The sequence below is a fragment of the Camellia sinensis genome, chromosome 7, assembly GCF_055761805.1.
Source record: "Camellia sinensis isolate YWXY chromosome 7, ASM5576180v1, whole genome shotgun sequence".
NCBI classification, from domain to species: domain Eukaryota; kingdom Viridiplantae; phylum Streptophyta; class Magnoliopsida; order Ericales; family Theaceae; genus Camellia; species Camellia sinensis.
The window spans coordinates 169,160,641-169,181,840 of record NC_138967.1 but is presented as its reverse complement, the minus strand read 5'-3'; the positions used below and the strand labels follow the sequence as shown (position 1 = coordinate 169,181,840).

General features: G+C 37.0%; 2 protein-coding genes across 4 annotated transcripts; one reads left to right on the top strand and one right to left on the bottom strand.

The window, feature by feature from the left end:
• Window positions 1-5,071: 5,071 nt before the first annotated feature.
• LOC114318932 (RPM1-interacting protein 4 (RIN4) family protein) lies at window positions 5,072-16,400 on the top strand. 3 transcript variants are annotated; one of them, XM_028265905.2, is made up of 4 exons: window positions 5,164-5,306; window positions 14,249-14,329; window positions 14,588-14,770; window positions 16,052-16,400. In XM_028265905.2, the coding sequence occupies exons 1-4, from the start codon at window positions 5,301-5,303 to the stop codon at window positions 16,094-16,096; spliced, it is 315 nt and encodes a 104-aa protein (XP_028121706.1). In that variant the 5' UTR covers window positions 5,164-5,300; the 3' UTR covers window positions 16,097-16,400. The 3 variants fall into 3 exon arrangements, with proteins under 3 accessions (XP_028121707.1, XP_028121706.1, XP_082735886.1); XM_082879760.1 differs by having other exon boundaries at window positions 5,178-5,366; XM_028265906.2 differs by lacking the exon at window positions 14,249-14,329 and having other exon boundaries at window positions 5,072-5,306.
• Window positions 16,401-16,664: 264 nt separating this feature from the next.
• On the bottom strand, window positions 16,665-20,831 carry LOC114318930 (transmembrane emp24 domain-containing protein p24beta2). The gene is made up of 5 exons (XM_028265903.2): window positions 20,683-20,831; window positions 20,380-20,589; window positions 18,839-19,025; window positions 18,593-18,700; window positions 16,665-17,203 (listed from the first exon to the last, which is right to left on the bottom strand). The coding sequence occupies exons 2-5, from the start codon at window positions 20,587-20,589 to the stop codon at window positions 17,070-17,072; spliced, it is 639 nt and encodes a 212-aa protein (XP_028121704.2). The 5' UTR covers window positions 20,683-20,831; the 3' UTR covers window positions 16,665-17,069.
• Window positions 20,832-21,200: the final 369 nt, after the last annotated feature.

Here is a 21,200-nt window from a genome sequence, read left to right as displayed (position 1 = left end):
TGGTGCTTACAAAACATTTATGTTATAGGTAATTGCACCCCCAGGGGAATTTTTTTTTTTAAATTACATGTTCGAAAAAAGTTATAATAATTAAAAAACATTTATTTTATAGGTAATTGCACCCCCAGTGGAATTTTTTTAAAAAAAATTACACATTCATAAAAAAAAGTTATAATTATAATTATAATTATTAATATTTATATAATTTATCATTTATTTGTAATTATTTTTTAAAAATTACACTGATTTGATCTTTTTTCTTTATTTTAATGAAAAGAATTGTATACAAGTTAAGAACTCAAAATAATTATCATTTGGCCCCATAAGCTATTTTAGTGAACTTTGGCCCCCTTGCTGAGTGCATGAGATCTCTACTTCGTTTTGATAATTAAGAAAAAAAGTCAATTTATTACTACAACTTATTTGAGTTTTATCATCTTTTTTATTTTTTTAAAACATTTTTTAAAAAAATGAATAAATTAAGCTTGTTTGGTTTCGTTTTTCTAAAAACTATTTTCAAAAAATTCTACTTTCTTATTTTTCGTATTTTTTTATTTTTAATGAATTTTTTTAATATTTTAAACAATTTTTTTTAATTTTTAGATATACCTAACATAAATATACTTAAAAAGTAAAAAATTTGTGAAAAAAACATTTTAAAAATTCACTAAATATCAAAAATACAAAAAAAGAGAATTCAATACATTTTTTGTATTTTTATGTATTTATTAATTTTTTAAAATATTTTTTCACAAATTTTTTACTTTTTAGATACATCTAAGTAAGGTGCATCTAAAAAACTAAAAAAAATGTTTAAAATTTTAAAAATATTCACTAAAAACAAAAAAAATACGAACAATAAAAAAATCTGTTTTCAAAAAACTTAATTCAGGGAAGTTGGATTTTAGTCACTTTTTTTGGTTTGTAGCAAAAGCCAAAAGTTGGCTTTTTTGTCTTTTTTTTTTTCATTTGGGAAGTTGGTTTTTAGCCAATGGTGAAATTACAATTTTACCCTCATAGGTCAAAATGTGTTACATAGGTGAAGTTGTAAATATTTTAAATAAATATGAGTAGTTTGGTCATTTTATTATGATTTGACATCATCAACAAACATTAATAAAAAAAGTCAAAACTCACTTTTTACCAACTTCCCAAATCATTTGTCTAAAAAAATCATTTGTCTAAAAAAGTCAAAAGCTTGGTTAAAAGTCAAAAAGTCACTTTTTACCATCTTCCCAAAATAACCCTATAACGTAACGCCGTTAAACGCCGTTGGACTGTGGACCCCACATAGACCTCTCTCTCACATGGCTTACCTGGCTGTCCTCTGCGGCCCACCTCTCGAGTCGACCCAGCTGTCCCCTCTCTCTCTCTCTCATCTGGCTTTGTATGGGACTTGATTATTTTAATTAGTTTTTTTGATTTTTTAAAATTATTTTAATTTGATTAAAAAAATTGTGTTCGGAAAGTTTATTCAACTTATTTGTTTAACTTTTTAGGATTTATTTTTTAGAAAATTAATTTATTTTTCGTATTTTTTTATTTTACTGAATTTTTTTAATATTTTAAGTATTTTTTAATTTTTAGATATACTTAACATAAATACACTTAAAAATATAATATTTGTAATTTTTTTTAAAATTCACTAAATATCAAAAATACAAAAAAAAATGAAAATTCATAACATTTTCATATTTTTATATATTTATTGATTTTTTAAAACTTTTTTATAAATATTTTACTTTTTAAATAAATTTAAATAAAATACATTTAATTTTTTTAAAAAAAAATGTTTAAAATTTTAAAAATATTCACTAAAAATAAAAAAATACGAAAACTAAAAAATTCAAATTTAAATTAAAACCAAATACACTGATTTATTTTTTAATTGATTTAATAATTATAAAAAAATATATATAATAATTATAAATTAAATATAATATTTTATCTTTTTAAATATTTTAAGAAAAATTACTCATAAATCCTATTTGGAAAAATGTTAGTCCATTTAGTCCTACATATTTTTTTTATAAACCATTTAATCCTTTTTATTTGTAGTATGTATTATTGATTTGATTTAGTAATATTATAGTTTACTTGTTTGCTTTTTTTTTGAGATTTGATTTTGATGTTTTTTTGGGATTTGGGTGTATGTGAGTAAGGCCAAGTTTGGCATCCTCAAAAAAATTCAAAAAGTCAAAAAGTCACTATCCTATTTAAGTCACATCATCTTATTTAAGTCACATCACCTCTCTAACCCATCACTTTAAACCCAACCCAAATCCAATCTATATTTAATAAAAAGTCAAAAAGTACACTTCTTTAGTCTTCCCAAATTTGGCCTAAGATATAGTTTAACATTTCCATTTTTTATGGGATTTCATGAAATGATTGTGGGGATTATTGATGTAACCTACTTGTTAATGCTAACATTTCCACAAAGCGTATTCACCCACTAAAAAGTATAATATTTCATTGTAACACTCCAATATAACACTAAAAAAAAAATATATCTTAGTGCAATAACCCAATGTAACACATAAAAAAATTCATTACTGTAAGTTTCTCAAACGTAGTACTCCAATATAACATTCTAAAAAAACTTCTTAGCATAGCACTCCAAAGAACTCCTTAGTGTAACACACTAAAAAAACTCCTTACACACCGTTTGTGAAGAGCTAAAGTAGGGTTTTTTTGGCTGTTTTAGCCACAAAAGACAAAATAGGCTATCTTAGCCACAAAAAATAAAATATCATATCCAACCCATAATCATTATACTCTTCTCTTACAAAAAAATTTAAAAAAGCTAAAAAGCCAAAAGCTCTTCCCAAACTAAGCTTTTAGCCCAGCCTAAAATAGTCAAAAAAGCCAAAAAGTCAACCCACTTTCCAAACCAACCCTTAGTGTACTTTTTCCAAACGTAATACTCTAATATAACATTTCAAAAAACCTCCTTAGTGTAACATTCTAATGTAACACACAAAAAAACTCCTTAGTGTAATTTTTCTAAATGTAACACTCTAATATAATATTCTAAAAAAACTCCTTAGTGTAATATTCTAATGTAACACACAAAAAACTTCTTAGTGTACTTTTTTCAAACATAACACTTCAATATAACATTCCAAAAAAATTTCTTAATGTAACATTTTAATATAACACACACAAAAATACACTTTGGTATACTTTCCCCAAACGTAACGCTCCAATGTAAAACACCTCCCCCCCCCAAAAAAAAAAAATCTTAGTGTACTTTTCCTAAACATAACATTCCAATGTAACATTAAAAAAGAAAGGATGTGAGATTTTTCAAATCATTCTAAAATGAATACAAATATTTCTTAGTAAGTTTTAGGCAAATGTATAATTTCAAACTATGAGTGTTATGTTTGAAAAAAGTACACTAATAAGTTTTTTTTAGTATTTTTGTGTATTATATTGGAGTATGTTACATTGAAGTGTTACGTTTGGGATTACATTGATTAGAGTGTTATATTTGCGAAAAATACACTAAGTTTTATTTTTTATTTTTTATTTTTATTTTACATTAGAGCATTCCGTTTGGGAAAAGTACATAAAAGATATATATATATATATATATATATTTTAATATTACATTGTTACGTTTGGAAAAAGTACACCAATAAGTTTTTTAATGTGTTACATTGAAGTGTTACGTTATTGGAGTTAGGGCTGCGCAAAATACCGCCCAATCCGCTAAAACGGCACCGATCCATATCTATCCGCACCGCTTTAACCGCTAACCGTGGTTTAAACTTTAAAATTTATAATCCGCCAACCGAACCGCTCCGCTCCACTATAGTTAATACATATATATTTTTTAATCTCCAATGAAATATCAATGTAAAAATGAATGTGAGAGAGATTTAAGATAAGAAATTTATTACAAATTAGTGGTTATATATATGAAACATATTATGTAAAATTACTTTGTGTTATATAATTAAAAAGTATTATACAAATTAGTGTTATATATTATGCAAATGTATGATAATTAGCTAGAATATTCTTCAATTCGCCAATCCGTCAAAAACCGTCCAAACCGCAATTTGTCAATCTGTTAATCCGCCAACCCGCCATTCGATTTGTAAATTTACTCTCAAACCGCCTGAACCGCACCGCGCATACCCCTAATTGGAGTGTTACATTAGAGTGTTAGATTTTTGTTCGTAATGTGGGATTTATTCTAGAATAAGAAAAAAATCTAAAACTTCTACAACGCAAATTGTCTAAATATGTAATTTTACATTTTGAGAAACTCACTTTTATTCCTAAAAAATTAAACCCAAACATGTAAGTGACTACCTTTTTATGCTATTTCCACTTTAATGAGACCTTTGAATTCATAAGAAAAAAAAATGAAGGACTAAACAATTCACAATATCATATTTTAAGACTTATTCAGGATTCGTTGGGCAAGATGGTTTGTGGCTAAAATAGTCACAAAAGACAAAATAAGCTATTTTACCCACAACAAACAAAACATCACGTCCAATTCATAATCATTACACTTTTTCTCTCACAAAAAAAGTCAAAAAAGTAAAAAAGCTAAAAAAATCATTCCCAAACTAAGCTTTTTAGCCCAAGCTAAAATAGCCAAAAAATCTAAAAAGTCAAAAAGCCAACCCACTTTCCAAACCAACCCTCAGTGTGTTTGGTTTGAGTTTTTTGAATTAAATTTTTTGAAAACTAAGTTTTTTGGTTTTCGTATTTTTTTGTTTTTAGTGACAAATTTTAAAATCTTAAACATTTTTTTTTCATTTTTAGATGCACCTTATTTAGATGTATCTAAAAAGTAAAAAATTTGTGAAAAAATATTTTTAAAAATTAATAAATACATAAAAATATAAAAAATGTACTTAATTATCTTTTTTTTTGTATTTTTGGTATTTAGTGAATTTTTAAAAAGTTTTTTTTCAATTTTTTTTGGTTTTTAAATATATTTATGTTAAGTATATCTAAAAATTAAAAAAATTGCTCAAAATATTAGAAAAATTCAGTAAAAATAAAAAAATATAAAAAATAAGAGAATAAAATTTTTTGAAAAGTGTTTTTGAAAAATGTACTCCCCCAATATTTTAACCTATTATACCAAGCTAAAATAGGGACTGAAAAAAGCTTCCATTTATAGGCGTTGGAGGCTATTTTAACTCATCACATAGGCCTTCCAAACAGAGCCTTCCTCGTTTTGAAAAACTCTCTGGGGAATCTGTTGAGGGAGGAGCAAAAGAAGAGGCTGCAATTTTAGTTGTTTAACTTCTTTCTCTCTCTGCGATAACATGGCGGTATAAAGCTCTCTCTCTCTCTCTCTCTCTCGCTCTCGCTCACAAGAACCAGTTGTAAATGTATGTATACATATATTGTTAGTTGAATATGTATATGTATATGTATATGTATATATCTCTATTCATATCTTCTTCTTCTTCTTTTTTTCTTTTTCTTCATCCTTTGATTTTGAGACTGTTGATTTCTCCAATTCGATCAGTTTTTTTTTTTTTTTGATAAATAATCTCCAATTCGATCAGTTTTCGCCAGTAATGTTTAGGGTTCGTTTAGGGAAGAACTTTGGCATATTTTAGCAATTGGATTAAAAGTCAAAAACCTGACTTTTTGGGTTTTTTATCGCATAATCCCTTTACTTTTTTTAATTTTTTCAAAAGAAATCAAAAAAAAAAAAAGTTTTTAACCTATTTTCCTGACTCTCGCTCTTTCTTTTCTTTTCTTTTTTTTTTCTTTTTTTTTTTTAGTTTAGAAAGAATTTTTAATTTTAATTTTTTGATTTTTGTGAGGATTTTAATATTAATTTTTTGTCTTTTTTGGGAAAAATAAAATGATTATTTAATCTATTTTGTCTTTTTCTGTTTTTTTATTTCAACTTAAACCCAATTCCCTTGCCAAATGAGGTCTTCGGTTGTGTTTGGTTTTAGCTTATAATGTGAGATGAAATAGAATGATCAATTTTTAGCATCTATTTGCATTGTAATTTTTATTTTTAGTTCAACTTTGATTCCAGTGCACCAATTTCAGTGAGGGATTGCTTAGGTTTAAATAAGTTTTTTTTTGGCTTGTTTGAGTCACATTAATATTTTTATTTTTTTATATATCTTTTCATAATAAATAAAAAAAAGGCAACTTATTTCGTGTATTATATACAATTTGCCAATACTAGTTGTACATTTCGTGTGTTCCTTAGAATGCTTTTTTTGGTTCCTGCTTCTGCTGATATTCATTGAAGATACAAAAAATTTATTTTTGAAAATTTTTAGATTACTTTTTCCCCAAAACAGAGAAAACAATACGAAATTATCGAGTTCTTCATTTTTTTTCATCGAACTAGTTTTTGAAAAGAAATCAGAAACAGATTCTGAAAACTAAACCAGACATTGGTTGTGTTTTCATTAATTTTTTCTTTTTTCTTTGTGTTTTTTGAAACAAAAATAATGAAAAGTTTGAAACACTCTTGTCCTTTTCATTTTTGTGCCAAAATCAAAAATTTGAAAACAATTTTTTGGTATTTCTTTAAAAGTGGGTGTTTTCAGATTATTTTCCAGAAAACAGTTTCTGAGACGGGTGGCCAAACAAGTTTTCTGCGGATTTTGGGCAGGGCTATTGCTATTCTGTTGATGTCGAAATAATTGATAACTAAATATAAGTAGTACTTGGTTTCTCACTTTCTCCTTAACCTTAAATTTTATCCTCTTTGAATTTTGGATGTATTGGATCACAAATGGCACATTGTAAACTATATGGTTTTTGAATGCATGCATGTGTATATACAAGTTTTTCAATTTGCATCGGCCTTTACTCTGATTGATGTTATGAACGTCTCTCTCTTTTCTTTGAGTTCAATTCGTGCACTTAACATTTTGTTTAGACTTTGTTGCGGATCTTGGGCACACCAGGGGGCACTCACAAGCAAAAAAAAAACAAGACTTTTAACGTGGTTCGGCAAACCGGCCTACGTCCACGGGAGCGATGTTGTTATATATCAACAAATAGAGGAAATTACACACTCTCAACTCACTGTCTCTCTATATAATACACTCTCTCACACTCTCTGATACACAAATAGAATATAGCTCTCACTAGCTCTCTCTGTTTTGTGCCTCTCTCTCAGCAGTGTGTTTCTCTCTTGCTTGCTATGTTTGCCGTGTATTCAACTCACCATCACCATTCCATTTTATACACCAAAACAGAAGGTGGAGGAGGCCTCATGGGTGTGTTGGCTGCCAGCCCAATATTCTCCTTTGAGCTGCTGTCCAGTTGAAAGCTTTGTCCCACCATGTGAAGACTTCACATGGCCAACTCCATGCTTTCTCCTTTGTTGCTGGCGCATGGCAAGCCTCATGGCTGCCAACTCAAGCCTCATGACTTGCCAACTCATGCCAACCTCTTTTGCCTTCCTTTTACCATGTGGGTTGGCCACCCTTCCATGTGGCTGCCAACTCAATTTGGGTTGATCTCCTACAAATCACCCCCTCAACCCATATGAGGTGATCCATAATAGCACCCCCTGCCTGGAGTGCCCGGCACCCCCTCACTGGGGTGCCATGCAAAGCTTACTTTGCAACTCTTTGAGATGGCATCTCTCCCTTCCATCCAGTCTTGGAGAGATCCCAATATGTCTCTAATTCAGGAGCAAAAGAAACTTTCTTCCCTGGGACATGCTTTGCTGTCTTGGTCTCTTTGCTCTGAGCTGTCTTTAAAATTGGCCGCAATGGCTCCGTCTTGTGCACCTCCGAACTGCCTCCATGCGTTCTTGTACACTTTGGTTGCCATGTCTGCTGGGCCCTATGTCTCTTCTGTGCATGTCTTGTACGTCTTGCCCGGTAAGTGACAGTAGCTCCGTCTGTCACAACCTTCTCCACAAGCCTGTACAGATTCCCCTCCAGTCGTCCATGTAGCATCACCGTATCTCCATGGATGACTTTGAGATTTCCTTTGCTAGATGTGAAGCTATAACCCTTCATGTCTAGCATACTTAAGGAAATTAGATTCTTCTTCAGTCTTGGCACGTGTCGGACTCCATCCAACGTGAAAATTTTTCCATCTTCCATTCTCAACCGTACTGTTCCCATGCCAACAATATTACTCACAGTGTTGTTAGCCACTCGAACAATACCTCCATCCTTGGCTTGGTAGGTAGAAAAAAGTTTCTTATCCATGCATATATGATATGTGCTTCCGGAATCTAAGATCTAGTCAGGTTTCGTCATACTCGACGAAACTGTAAATGCATACTCATCCTTAGCATTTACTGCAGCAGCGACATTTGATGAGCTCGCCTGTTCCTTGTGTGCCTTGTCCTCCTTGAGCTTTGCACAGTCTTTTATGAGGTGATCCTCCTGATCACAGTAATAACACTTTCTCCTGAAGCCTGACCTTGATTGCGAACGTCCTCTTGATTTGGATCTATCCCGTCTATCATTGGACCTACCTCTGCCTTGCTCATTTTCTGAGGCAACCATGGCATTTCCTTCTGGGTGTTTGCTACTGCTACCTTCCTGTTTCTTCATCGACTCATGAGAAATGAGCGTAGCAATCACCTCATCCAGTCCAAGAGCATCCTTCCCGTACAATAGAGTTGTCCTGAGATGCTCATATGATGCAGGTAGAGAGACCAGCAAGATCATAGCCCTATCTTCCTCCTGGGTCTTGTCTCCAATGGTGTCCAATTCCATTGTGATCCTATTGAACTCGTCCAGATGTTCTGTGAGGTTCGCACCTTCTGGCATTCTAAGTGTATATAGCTGCCTCTTCAGAGATAACCGGTTTATCAAAGACTTTGACTTGTACCTCATCTCTAACTTTGCCCATAGCTCCGCCGGATCTACTTCACTGATGACTTCCCGGAGTGTGTGGTTCCCGAGATACAACTGAATTGTACTGTTTGCCAATTCCCTCAACTCCTCCCACTTGTCATCCTTCATGTCTTCAGGTTTGTTGGACTTTTTGAGAAGAGCTTTCACCAGACCTTCTCGTGTTAAAATGTTTTTCACCCTTTGCTGCCACAGGGTAAAGTCATTACTGCCATTAAAAGGCTCAATCATGAAACTTGCGCCTTTTCCTGCCATTGTAAATTTCTTCCCTTTTTAAAGAAATTCCGATTTAAGAATCTGACCGTACGGATGGGTCCGGAATATTCCAAATAGTTGGAACGCACTATTGGATCGCCAAAAAACGGACTCCGAATGGCCTAGATCTAGCCAAAACAGTTTCAACGGTTCAGATCTGCTGAATCTGGTGCGCCTGAGAAGCACCAGATAATTCCTCCGGATCGGCTGGTCAACGGCGCAGGGGCGCGGTCAACGGCGGCTCAGCTGCGCGACTTGGCTGGCGGCGCGGCTCGGCCTGGTCAGCGGCTCGACGGCTCGGCTCAGGATGACGCCAGCCTGACGTCAGCTTCACGCGCGCCCCCACTCGTCTTCTTCCTTCGTCGGCGCGTGGGGCGCGTGGGTGCGAGTGGCCTTCACTCTCGATCTTCAGGTGGCGCGTGGCGGCGCGTTAGAGCTCCGATTGGCCTGTGGTTTGAAGTTTTGGACTCCTCTCCTCCTGACCTTCCTCCTGGTATGCTCAAAAGTGGATTTCGACCACTTCGAAATCTGGACACTTTCGGAAAAAACTCGATTTTTCTCCACCCGGGCTCTGATACCAATTGTTGCGGATCTTGGGCACACCAGGGGACACTCACAAGCAAAAAAAAAACAAGACTTTTAACGTGGTTCGGCAAACCGGCCTACGTCCACGGGAGCGATGTTATATATCAACAAATGGAGGAGATTACACACTCTCAACTCACTGTCTCTCTATATAACACACTCTCTCACACTCTCTGATACACAAACAGAATATAGCTCTTACTAGCTCTCTCTGTTTTGTGCCTCTCTCTCAGCAGTGTGTTTCTCTCTTGCTTGCTATGTTTGCCGTGTATTCAACTCACCATCACCATTCCATTTTATACACCAAAACAGAAGGTGGAGGAGGCCTCATGGGTGTGTTGGCTGCCAGCCCAATATTCTCCTTTGAGCTGCTGTCCAGTTGAAAGCTTTGTCCCACCATGTGAAGACTTCACATGGCCAACTCCATGCTTTCTCCTTTGTTGCTGGCGCATGGCAAGCCTCATGGCTGCCAACTCAAGCCTCATGACTTGCCAACTCATGCCAACCTCTTTTGCCTTCCTTTTACCATGTGGGTTGGCCACCCTTCCATGTGGCTGCCAACTCAATTTGGGTTGATCTCCTACAGGAGGTGGTTGGAGCCTAGTGTTGTGAAGGCCTCAAATAAACTGCTGCTGCAATTTAGCTACATGTAATGTGTTGAATGGATGCTATGATACTTGGGTGCTGCTCTTAAATGGATGCTTTGTGATGAATGGGTGGGAATTGGTTTGGAGCTTTTTGTCAACTGCTGCTGCATGGAAGGGTGGCCAACCCACATGGTAAAAGGAAGGTAAAAGAGGTTGGCATGAGTTGGCAAGTCATGAGGCTTGAGTTGGCAGCCATGAGGCTTGCCATGCGCCAGCAACAAAGGAGAAAGCATGGAGTTGGCCATGTGAAGTCTTCACATGGTGGGACAAAGCTTTCAACTGGACAGCAGCTCAAAGGAGAATATTGGGCTGGTAGCCAACACACCCATGAGGCCTCCTCCACCTTCTGTGTTGGTGTATAAAATGGAATGGTGATGGTGAGTTGAATACACGGCAAACATAGCAAGCAAGAGAGAAACACACTGCTGAGAGAGAGGCACAAAACAGAGAGAGCTAGTGAGAGCTATATTCTGTTTGTGTATCAGAGAGTGTGAGAGAGTGTGTTATATAGAGAGACAGTGAGTTGAGAGTGTAATCTCCTCCATTTGTTGATATATAACAACATCGCTCCCGTGGACGTAGGCCGGTTTGCCGAACCACGTTAAAAGTCTTGTATTTTTTGCTTGTGAGTGTCCCCTGGTGTCCTCAAGATCCGCAACAATTGGTATCAGAGCCCGGGTGGAGAAAAATCGAGTTTTTTCCGAAAGTGTCCAGATTTCGAAGTGGTCGAAATCCACTTTTGAGCATACCAGGAGGAAGGTCAGGAGGAGAGGAGTCCAAAACTTCAAACCACAGGCCAATCGGAGCTCTAACGCGCCGCCACGCGCCACCTGAAGATCGAGAGTGAAGGCCACTCGCACCCACGCGCCCCACGCGCCGACGAAGGAAGAAGACGAGTGGGGGTGCGCGTGAAGCTGACGTCAGGCTGACGTCATCCTGAGCCGAGCCCAGCCGTCGAGCCGTTGACCGTGCCGCTGACCAGGCCGAGCCGCGCCGGAGCCGCGCCGCCAGCCAAGCCGCGCCGCTGAGCCGCCGTTGACCGCGCCCCTGCGCCGTTGACCGAGCCGCTGACTGCGCCGTTGACCAGCCGATCCGGAGGAATTATCTGGTGCTTCTCAGGCGCACCAGATTCAGCAGATCTGAACCGTTGAAACTGTTTTGGCTAGATCTAGGCCATTCGGAGTCCGTTTTTGGCGATCCAATAGTGAGTTCCAACTATTTGGAGTATTCCGGACACATCTGTACGGTTAGTTTTTGAATCGGAGGCATTCAAACTCTTTTGGCTAGATCTAGGCCATTCGGAGTCCGTTTTTTGGCGATCCAATAGTGCGTTCCAACTATTTGGAATATTCCGGACCCATCCGTACGGTCAGATTCTTAAATTGGAATTTCTTTAAAAAGGGAAGAAATTTACAATGGCAGGAAAAGGCGCAAGTTTCATGATTGAGCCTTTTAATGGCAGTAATGACTTTACCCTGTGGCAGCAAAGGGTGAAAAACATTTTAACACGAGAAGGTCTGATGAAAGCTCTTCTCAAAAAGTCCAACAAACCGGAAGACATGAAGGATGACAAGTGGGAGGAGTTGAGGGAATTGGCAAACAGTACAATTCAGTTGTATCTCGGGAACAACACACTCCGGGAAGTCATCAGTGAAGTAGATCCGGCGGAGCTATGGGCAAAGTTAGAGATGAGGTACAAGTCAAAGTCTTTGACAAACCGGTTATCTCTGAAGAAGCAGCTATATACACTTAGAATGCCAGAAGGTGCGAACCTCACAGAACATCTGGACGAGTTCAATAGGATCACAATGGAATTGGACACCATTGGAGACAAGACCCAGGAGGAAGATAGGGCTATGATCTTGCTGGTCTCTCTACCTGCATCATATGAGCATCTCAGGACAACTCTATTGTACGGGAAGGATGCTCTTGGACTGGATGAGGTGATTGCTACGCTCATTTCTCATGAGTCGATGAAGAAACAGGAAGGTAGCAGTAGCAAACACCCAGAAGGAAATGCCATGGTTGCCTCAGAAAATGAGCAAGGCAGAGGTAGGTCCAATGATAGACGGGGTAGATCCAAATCAAGAGGACGTTCGCAATCAAGGTCAGGCTTCAGGAGAAAGTGTTATTACTGTGATCAGGAGGATCACCTCATAAAAGACTGTGCAAAGCTCAAGGAGGACAAGGCACACAAGGAACATGCGAGCTCATCAAATGTCGCTGCTGCAGTAAATGCTAAGGATGAGTATGCATTTACAGTTTCGTCGAGTATGACGAAACCTGACTGGATCTTAGATTCCGCAAGCACATATCATATATGCATGGATAAGAAACTTTTTTCTACCAACCAAGCCAAGGATGGAGGTATTGTTCGAGTGGCTAACAACACTGTGAGTAAGATTGTTGGCATGGGAACAGTACGGCTGAGAATGGAAGATGGAAAAATTTTCACGTTGGATGGAGTCCGACACGTGCCAAGACTGAAGAAGAATCTAATTTCCTTAAGTATGCTAGACATGAAGGGTTATAGCTTCACATCTAGCAAAGGAAATCTCAAAGTCATCCATGGAGATACGGTGATGCTACATGGACGACTGGAGGGGAATCTGTACAGGCTTGTGGAGAAGGTTGTGACAGACGGAGCTACTGTCACTTACCGGGCAAGACGTACAAGACATGCACAGAAGAGACATAGGGCCCAACAGACATGGCAACCAAAGTGTACAAGAACGCATGGAGGCAGTTCGGAGGTGCACAAGACGGAGCCATTGCGGCCAATTTTAAAGACAGCTCAGAGCAAAGAGACCAAGACAGCAAAGCATGTCCCAGGGAAGAAAGTTTCTTTTGCTCCTGAATTAGAGACATATTGGGATCTCTCCAAGACTGGATGGAAGGGAGAGATGCCATCTCAAAGAGTTGCAAAGTAAGCTTTGCATGGCACCCCAGTGAGGGGGTGCCGGGCACTCCAGGCAGGGGGTGCTATTATGGATCACCTCATATGGGTTGAGGGGGTGATTTGTAGGAGATCAACCCAAATTGAGTTGGCAGCCACATGGAAGGGTGGCCAACCCACATGGTAAAAGGAAGGCAAAAGAGGTTGGCATGAGTTGGCAAGTCATGAGGCTTGAGTTGGCAGCCATGAGGCTTGCCATGCGCCAGCAACAAAGGAGAAAGCATGGAGTTGGCCATGTGAAGTCTTCACATGGTGGGACAAAGCTTTCAACTGGACAGCAGCTCAAAGGAGAATATTGGGCTGGCAGCCAACACACCCATGAGGCCTCCTCCACCTTCTGTTTTGGTGTATAAAATGGAATGGTGATGGTGAGTTGAATACACGGCAAACATAGCAAGCAAGAGAGAAACACACTGCTGAGAGAGAGGCACAAAACAGAGAGAGCTAGTGAGAGCTATATTCTGTTTGTGTATCAGAGAGTGTGAGAGAGTGTGTTATATAGAGAGACAGTGAGTTGAGAGTGTAATCTCCTCCATTTGTTGATATATAACAACATCGCTCCCGTGGACGTAGGCCGGTTTGCCGAACCACGTTAAAAGTCTTGTGTTTTTTGCTTGTGAGTGTCCCCTGGTGTGCCCAAGATCCGAGAGAGCTAGTGAGAGCTATATTCTGTTTGTGTATCAGAGAGTGTGAGAGAGTGTGTTATATAGAGAGACAGTGAGTTGAGAGTGTGTAATCTCCTCCATTTGTTGATATATAACAACATCGCTCCCGTGGACGTAGGCCGGTTTGCCGAACCACGTTAAAAGTCTTGTGTTTTTTGCTTGTGAGTGTCCTCTGGTGTGCCCAAGATCCGCAACAACTTTATCTTTGGACCATTCCCCACAGTTTCACCATGCATAAACATGTTTTTGACATTTTCATTGCAGTCTGAATTTAAGGTTGTTTGAACTATTTTGCCACAGTTGGGGGTCCTGGTATGTAGAGTACTGTTCATGCCAATGAGCCGCTCACCCACAAATAATGTTTGTCACACCAACTTTTCTGTGAGTTTGTTGTTGGTGTATTAATCTTCGTTTTTGAAGTGCTACTACGTCTCAACACGATTAACTTAGACATGATGCCCCCTCTCTTTTGTTATTTAACACCCTTATGTAAGTTAATTCTTGATCTGAAATACGTGCTTTTCCATTCACAAGCATATAGAAATGCTACACAAGCTCTACATTGTTGTCTTAGTTAAGGGATTATGCATTTTGACGCTATGTAAACTACAAGAAATCATGAAATGTCAAATTTCACAGGAAAAAGGTCGACCATTGCCCAAGTTTGGTGAATGGGATGTCAATGACCCGGCATCAGCTGAGGGATTCACAGTAATTTTCAACAAGGCTAGGAATGAGAAAAAGGCAGGAGGCAAGCCTGACTCACCAACGAAGGAGGAATCTGCATTTAAGCATGGAGCAGCTCTTGGAAAACCTCAGTCTGTAAGTTGCAACTGGTTTTACTTCTTTCTTAGTCAACTTTCCACTTTGGTTCGATTTGTCATCCATACTTTGGTTTTGTTTTCCTATTTTTAGCATCTGTTTGCATGCCTTTATGCCTCAAGAAAGGTTTAGGGAATTCCTAAAGTTGACCTCTGATAGTTAGAATGACATATTGTGGAGTTGAGTTCCATATTTCAGTCTGATTAATGGTGCTGTTATATGAGAACATATCAATCATGGTTACTATCATCTAGTTGACCTCTGATCCTTCGATTGGCACATTATGCATATAAAACACCAAATTGACTTCATAGGATTTCTAGTTTGTGGTTGTCCATGAGTATCATCCGTAGAGTGAATAGTCCTCTTATTAGTGAAATTCTTTCAAGATTCATAATAATTCTATAACAACAGCACATCGTCTTTTTTATTGAACATTAAGGTTTCATTTGGATAGTTTTCAAATCAAGGGGTTGGGAATAGACTATTTTAGTAATTTTTTGCGTTTTATGAAAAGATGTGCAATGTGGTAAAGAGGTGATGTGACCTAAATAAGAGGTGATGTGACCCAATTAAGATAAAAAACAATGTGGGTGTTTGGAAAGTGGGTTTTTTGTAGGTTTTTTTAGTTGTAGGATATTATTGGAGAAATTTTTTTTTGTGTTTGGGAAGATAGTTGGGTTTTTTTGTGGTTGGATGTGATGTTTGTGAGAGAAAAAGTGAAATGATTATGGGGTTTGATGTGATATTTTGTTTGGATTTGTTTTTTTTGGTTTTGTAACCAATTTGTCTTTTAGTGGAAAAAAACAAAAAAAAAAAAATTTAATAAAAAATTCATCTTCCCAAACACCGCCAATAAGTATGCTATTCTAATAGGTTGCCAAACAAGAAGATAAGTTGAGATAGAAGATATAAGCATTTTAGTAGCTAGTAAAAAGAGAATTCCTAGCATGATTTCAAATAACTAGTTTTATATAGTTATTTCAAATCCATCATGATTAAGTTATTCATCTCCATCTCAAAACTCACGAGTAAATTATTATATCTAAATTTGAGTTATTGTCCTTGAATGATTAAATTTGAAACCCAAATCTATTCAAACGGATCCTAATAGCCTTTGTCACCTTTACATTCATTTTTAGACATCATTTATGTTAAAACATTTCGTCATTCCCAAATTCCCTCAAGTTTGATTGGGAACTCCTCAATGTTGAAATTTCAATGATTTTGATGGATATATATTTGCCCTCTTTTGATGTTACAAATGCATTCATTTTGCAGAAAAAATGGTTTTGCTGCATGCAGTCTGCCTATGCAGAATCTTGAGTCTTCTTGAGCCAGTGAGGGCTTTAACAGAAAAGCATTATTCATCTCTCCCCACCCCACCCTATATTCCAGTAGACTGGAGCTGTAGTCAAGCTGTGATGGGTCATGCTGGAATATGTTTTGATGCGATTTAAACTCAATGCCATTGAGAGCTTAGTTGAGACAATTATTATGTTAAAATGATAGCGTTTTGTTTTCTTGCTTGATTTTGAGAATCATCATTTGGCTAGTTCATTCTTTTATTATATAAGCTGCAAGTTATGTTAAAATGATTGTGTTGTGTTAAAATCATTTGGCTGCTTCATTCCTTTGTTCATTCTTTTATTATATAATCTGCAACTTATGTTTGTGATTTTTTTGGCTTCCACATTTTGATGAAATCTGTTTGGTTATTGTGTTATGTTATCTGTGTGCATGTATATTATCTGTGTGTACGTATCTCTTCTTTCCATACTACCTGAGATCGGCTGGCTACATTCGTGTCTCAAAGACTGCCCATTGTAAGGGAACCAAATATTTTATAAAGACCAAGTAAAAGCAGAACAATCAATTGAATTACCCTAGAGAGTGAGAGGTTCAAAAAATAATCTAATTTCATTCAAGAGAGAAAGAAAATGTTAAAAAAAAAAAAGAAAAAGAATAATTTCGTGCACTAACAACTTTCACCCAGCTTGATTGCATACATGATATAAATCTGTAAGCATATGCTGAAAATTGTTTTATTCACACTCACACACAGCAAAACACACTTGATTGGTTCAAAAAGAGTGGTGAACCCCATTTGAAAGTTTAATGACCCATTCAAAATAGAACCAATCACAAAGTGTTTTGTTCACGCAACTTGTTAGGCGTGTGAACAAAATTGGACTCAGCATATGCTGGGCAACAACAAAGCCGTCAAGGAAGAAAACAAATTCATGAGGTTAGAAATCAGTTTGTAAACCAAAAAATACCCCCCACGAAGCCGAAAGTCTTACACTCTGGATGTGCTAAGCTTTCGTTCAAACAAGCGTTGCATGAGATATACCTGGAGGACACTGGCCCCAACCAGTGCTACTGATTCAATCATTGCCTTGTGGAGTGCCCTTCGACTCATTCCTTCATTCACTGCATTCCAGTGGGAAAAAAGAAGAGATTCCAAGGTTAACGAATGAACCTTTTCCCATTCAAAAACATAAAATCGAGAAAGCACAGAGTTCCATAGACGAATAGCATTTTCATCACCAAATGCTACTAAAGCTCTGTATGACCTACCAGAGAAAGGAAGATAACAGTATGATCAACAAGGGTCCTATGATCTATCTTGCACAAAGGGTTCACTAATTCTCACTGAAATATCCATCGATATGTCTATACATACTAGGCAGTTATTAGAGAAGTAATTCTGGTATAGTCAGTTTGGTGAGCCACTACCCAAGAATTCATGTAACTTTTTTTTTTTTTTTTGATAATTGGGTATTCGGACTACTTTACGCATACATTGACTAATTCCGGGACCCTGAAGAATTCATGTAACTCTAGGTACCCTATCTCCAAAAAGAGGGATTTCATATAACATGGTAGCTTTAGCATTCTCAGAAAATAAGTCCAACTACGAATTAAAATGAGATCTTGCCAATTGCCAACAAGAAGGAAAACACACACAGAGAGAGAGAGAGAGAGAGAGAGAGAGAGAGAGAGGTACTTGTTTTGCTATGAACAACCAAAAAAATTTAACCATATGATATTCTATGGCAAAAAGGCAATAAATTATCTCAAAAGATTGCCCTAACCTCATTGGAAAAAGCAACGTCCAGCCAAGCATGTGCCTTGCTTATGCACAACACATTGTCTCAATGCACACTAAGTTCGCACCACATTCAATTTGAATTTTTTGTTTTTCTCAATCACACCACATTTCAAATAATACCAAAAAACCTTCATCTTCTCCAACTTTCAAACCCTAACCCTAAGCACCATCGGCTGCCAACCCCCCTCCCCCAGCTGTTTCCCATCCTCGTCACAGCCTCCCCTCTTGTTGCCCCTCCCCTCCCCTCCCCTCCCCTCCCCTCCCATCATCACCATGCCCGCAGCCCCCCTCCTAACTTCGCTGCCCAACTCTGCAACACAACTTGGCCCTTAGAAGAAGAAGAAGAAGAAGAAGAGCCCCCCTCCTAACTCCGCAAACCTTGAAACCAAGGAAAAACAAGAAGAAGAAGAAGAAGGGAAGGTTGTTGGGCTGCGTTAGCTCCAACTCTAGCGGAGGTGGCGGCTAGTGGTATGTACTGAGAGATTAACACTTCCAGGGTTTTGTCCAAAAGAGTATTTTGTTTAAGAGATGAATTAAAAAAAAAAAATTAGAAAATGATGTGTACTGAGAGAATGTGTGGTGTGTAAGTAGAAGCTCCCCTCCTTACACTTCAAACATGAATACCATTTTCCTTTTTTACCCCTTCTTATTTGTCATTTTTTCAAAAAGGATAAAAGAAAAGAAAGTGGCCATAGTTTGTAGGGTACCTATTACTTGCCGATCAGTTTGAGCTTCTAACCAATGCTGTTCAAACTGGATGTTGTAAAGAGCATCCTCTAACTTTGAGATCTGTTCCAACAAGGGGTTGAAATGCTCTGCAGACATTCATACAAATCTGTGTTCATGCTTTGATTCAACAGATAAATACAAAACAAAATAGATAATTATCATTATACAAAATAAAATAAGAAGGATAGAAAACACGAAACAAAAACAGCCAGTTCATTGCTTACCATCCTTTGCGTGCTGATCAAAGTATGCGAAATGGCCAACATATAAGTCGAAGTCTATGGTTTCATGATAAGGAGATTTGTTTGTAAAGCAGAAGCGGTAGAGGCCCCTTTTTTGAACCAAAAACTCGTACTTCCCACTGATCTTGTCACTGAAATCGTGAATATGCTCACCATGAGGCCCCTTAATCTGATAATTCAAAGGACAATTGTAGTAGGATAAATGGTAAATGATTCAGAAAAGGAAGAAGCATTAGAAGTAGAGAATCAACTAGGAAATCTAAGCCCAGACGTGTTTTTATAACTATTATCAAATTTCACTAAGTTCTAGGTGTAAACAATGCAAGTTGTCTAAATACAAACTCCAATGTGAAAGTGATTCGAGAGTTTAACACGAGCACAAGAGGTATAAGCATAAAGTTACATATCTCAACTTAGACATGAACTCTGGCAACCCTAGAAGTAGGATGAGCCCCTTCCAAATCTCTACCCAAATCCATAATCCAAACACAACTTTAGAACATGAACAAGTTCTACCCCAATTGATCATATCATAAAAATCTTGGAACTTAAGTTGATGAATAGCACATCGAGATTATGTTAATATATACATATATATATATATAAGAAACATTATAGCATGCCCTATAATATAACCACCTATTGGAAATGTTGTACTAATATATTTATTATATTCACACAAGTTCACATGTTCTCTAAATTCCAAATTTATGTCCTCCACACCATACACCATTCAACTACAATAGTGTTTTGCAGAGGAACCCAATATAACTCAATAAATTGTTCTTCTGTTTTATTCTTTCCGGTGAAGAAGAAGAAGAAGACAAATTGTGATAGGAAATCATCTTTAAAAGCACATTTTTTTTCAAAGCCTCCTTGCCTACAATCTTGCAAGGATACTAAAAAATGTATAATTATAAAACGATGAACACTATCCAATTCAAAAGTAAAAGCTATCACCACCGGTCCTTCAACCCTGCGTATTTTTTAATAGTAAGGCATAAGACTAGCGGAAGCATTTGACAATTTTATCATAAAGTTTTCCATCAACAACCAACGCAATCTCGAGAATGCCATCTACTCGAAAGAATTAGCAACGGTTTAAGACCAATTCTAGATATCAATTCTCCTTCTCTTTTTCATGACTTCATCATATCATTTACGTTCTGTTTGGTTGGGGATTTGAAGAGGAATTTGGAAAGGAAAAGGGAAAAGAGAAAAGGTAAGCAAAATATAAATAAAATATACTTACATTTTACCTAGTTTCAAACACCTTTTCATTTTCCCCTTCCCTTTCTCTTTCCAAATCTCTCTTTAGATCCCCAACCAAACACAGGATTAGGCGGGAAATTCTCGCCCGAGAATTAATACTAAAATTCTTCACAAAACCATGTCCCAACATGGAAAAGCATACAATTCAAAAATCAATATAGTAATTTAACAACAAAAAATAAACACTATAAATTCTTAAAAAACTATCAGGAGAAACTGTTAAAAAAAAAAAAAAAATTAAAATTTGTTACCACTAGATCAACACCCTGGTCGCCTTCACGCCACGCGGTGTCGGTCTTAATGACAACGAAAGAAACATGAGCACTGTCACCCTCGTACTGAACATGGTGAGAGAAACACTCTTCTCTGTCAATCACAAACCTAATCCCAATTGTCCCTTCTATGTTCCACAAAATCGATAATGTTACAATAATTACATATCTCAGGGACCAAATTGTCATCTGCACATTCATGAATTCGTATATACACACAATGAATCAGAACATATACATATAAAAGTAAAATGTATGAGATCGACGATTCATTATTAGTACCTTAGCTTTTGGACTTTCGATCTTCGTAGGTTTCGAGTTTTCCAACCGATCTCTCTCCAGTTCAAGGATTCAAACGTTCGATAGAGGAAACTGAGAAATAGGAAGTTGGTAAACGACGTCGTTGCGCCCACCAGTCCCAATTTTAGAACCTTAAAAAGAAAAAAAAAAAAAAAAAGAAGAGGGGGGAGGGGGGAGAATACCTATTAAAGATTTCCTCTGAGGTTTTAAAAATTACATCTTGTTCCATTGCAATAAAAGGGGAAATTTTATTTCCACACACTTCATTTTTTTCCACATCTTTTCTCAATACACACACTAAATAAATTTAAATTATCAAGTTTCACTCAATACACATCCTACCTTATCAAAAATACCTCACCATCTTCATCCTCCAAACTCTAACCCTAACAAGCCACCACTGTTGTTGTCGTCGCCGGCGGCACCTCTTCCCTTCCCTTTCACTTCCAATCGTTACCCCCACATCTCTCTCCACCCACCGACGCCACTTTCGCGACCTC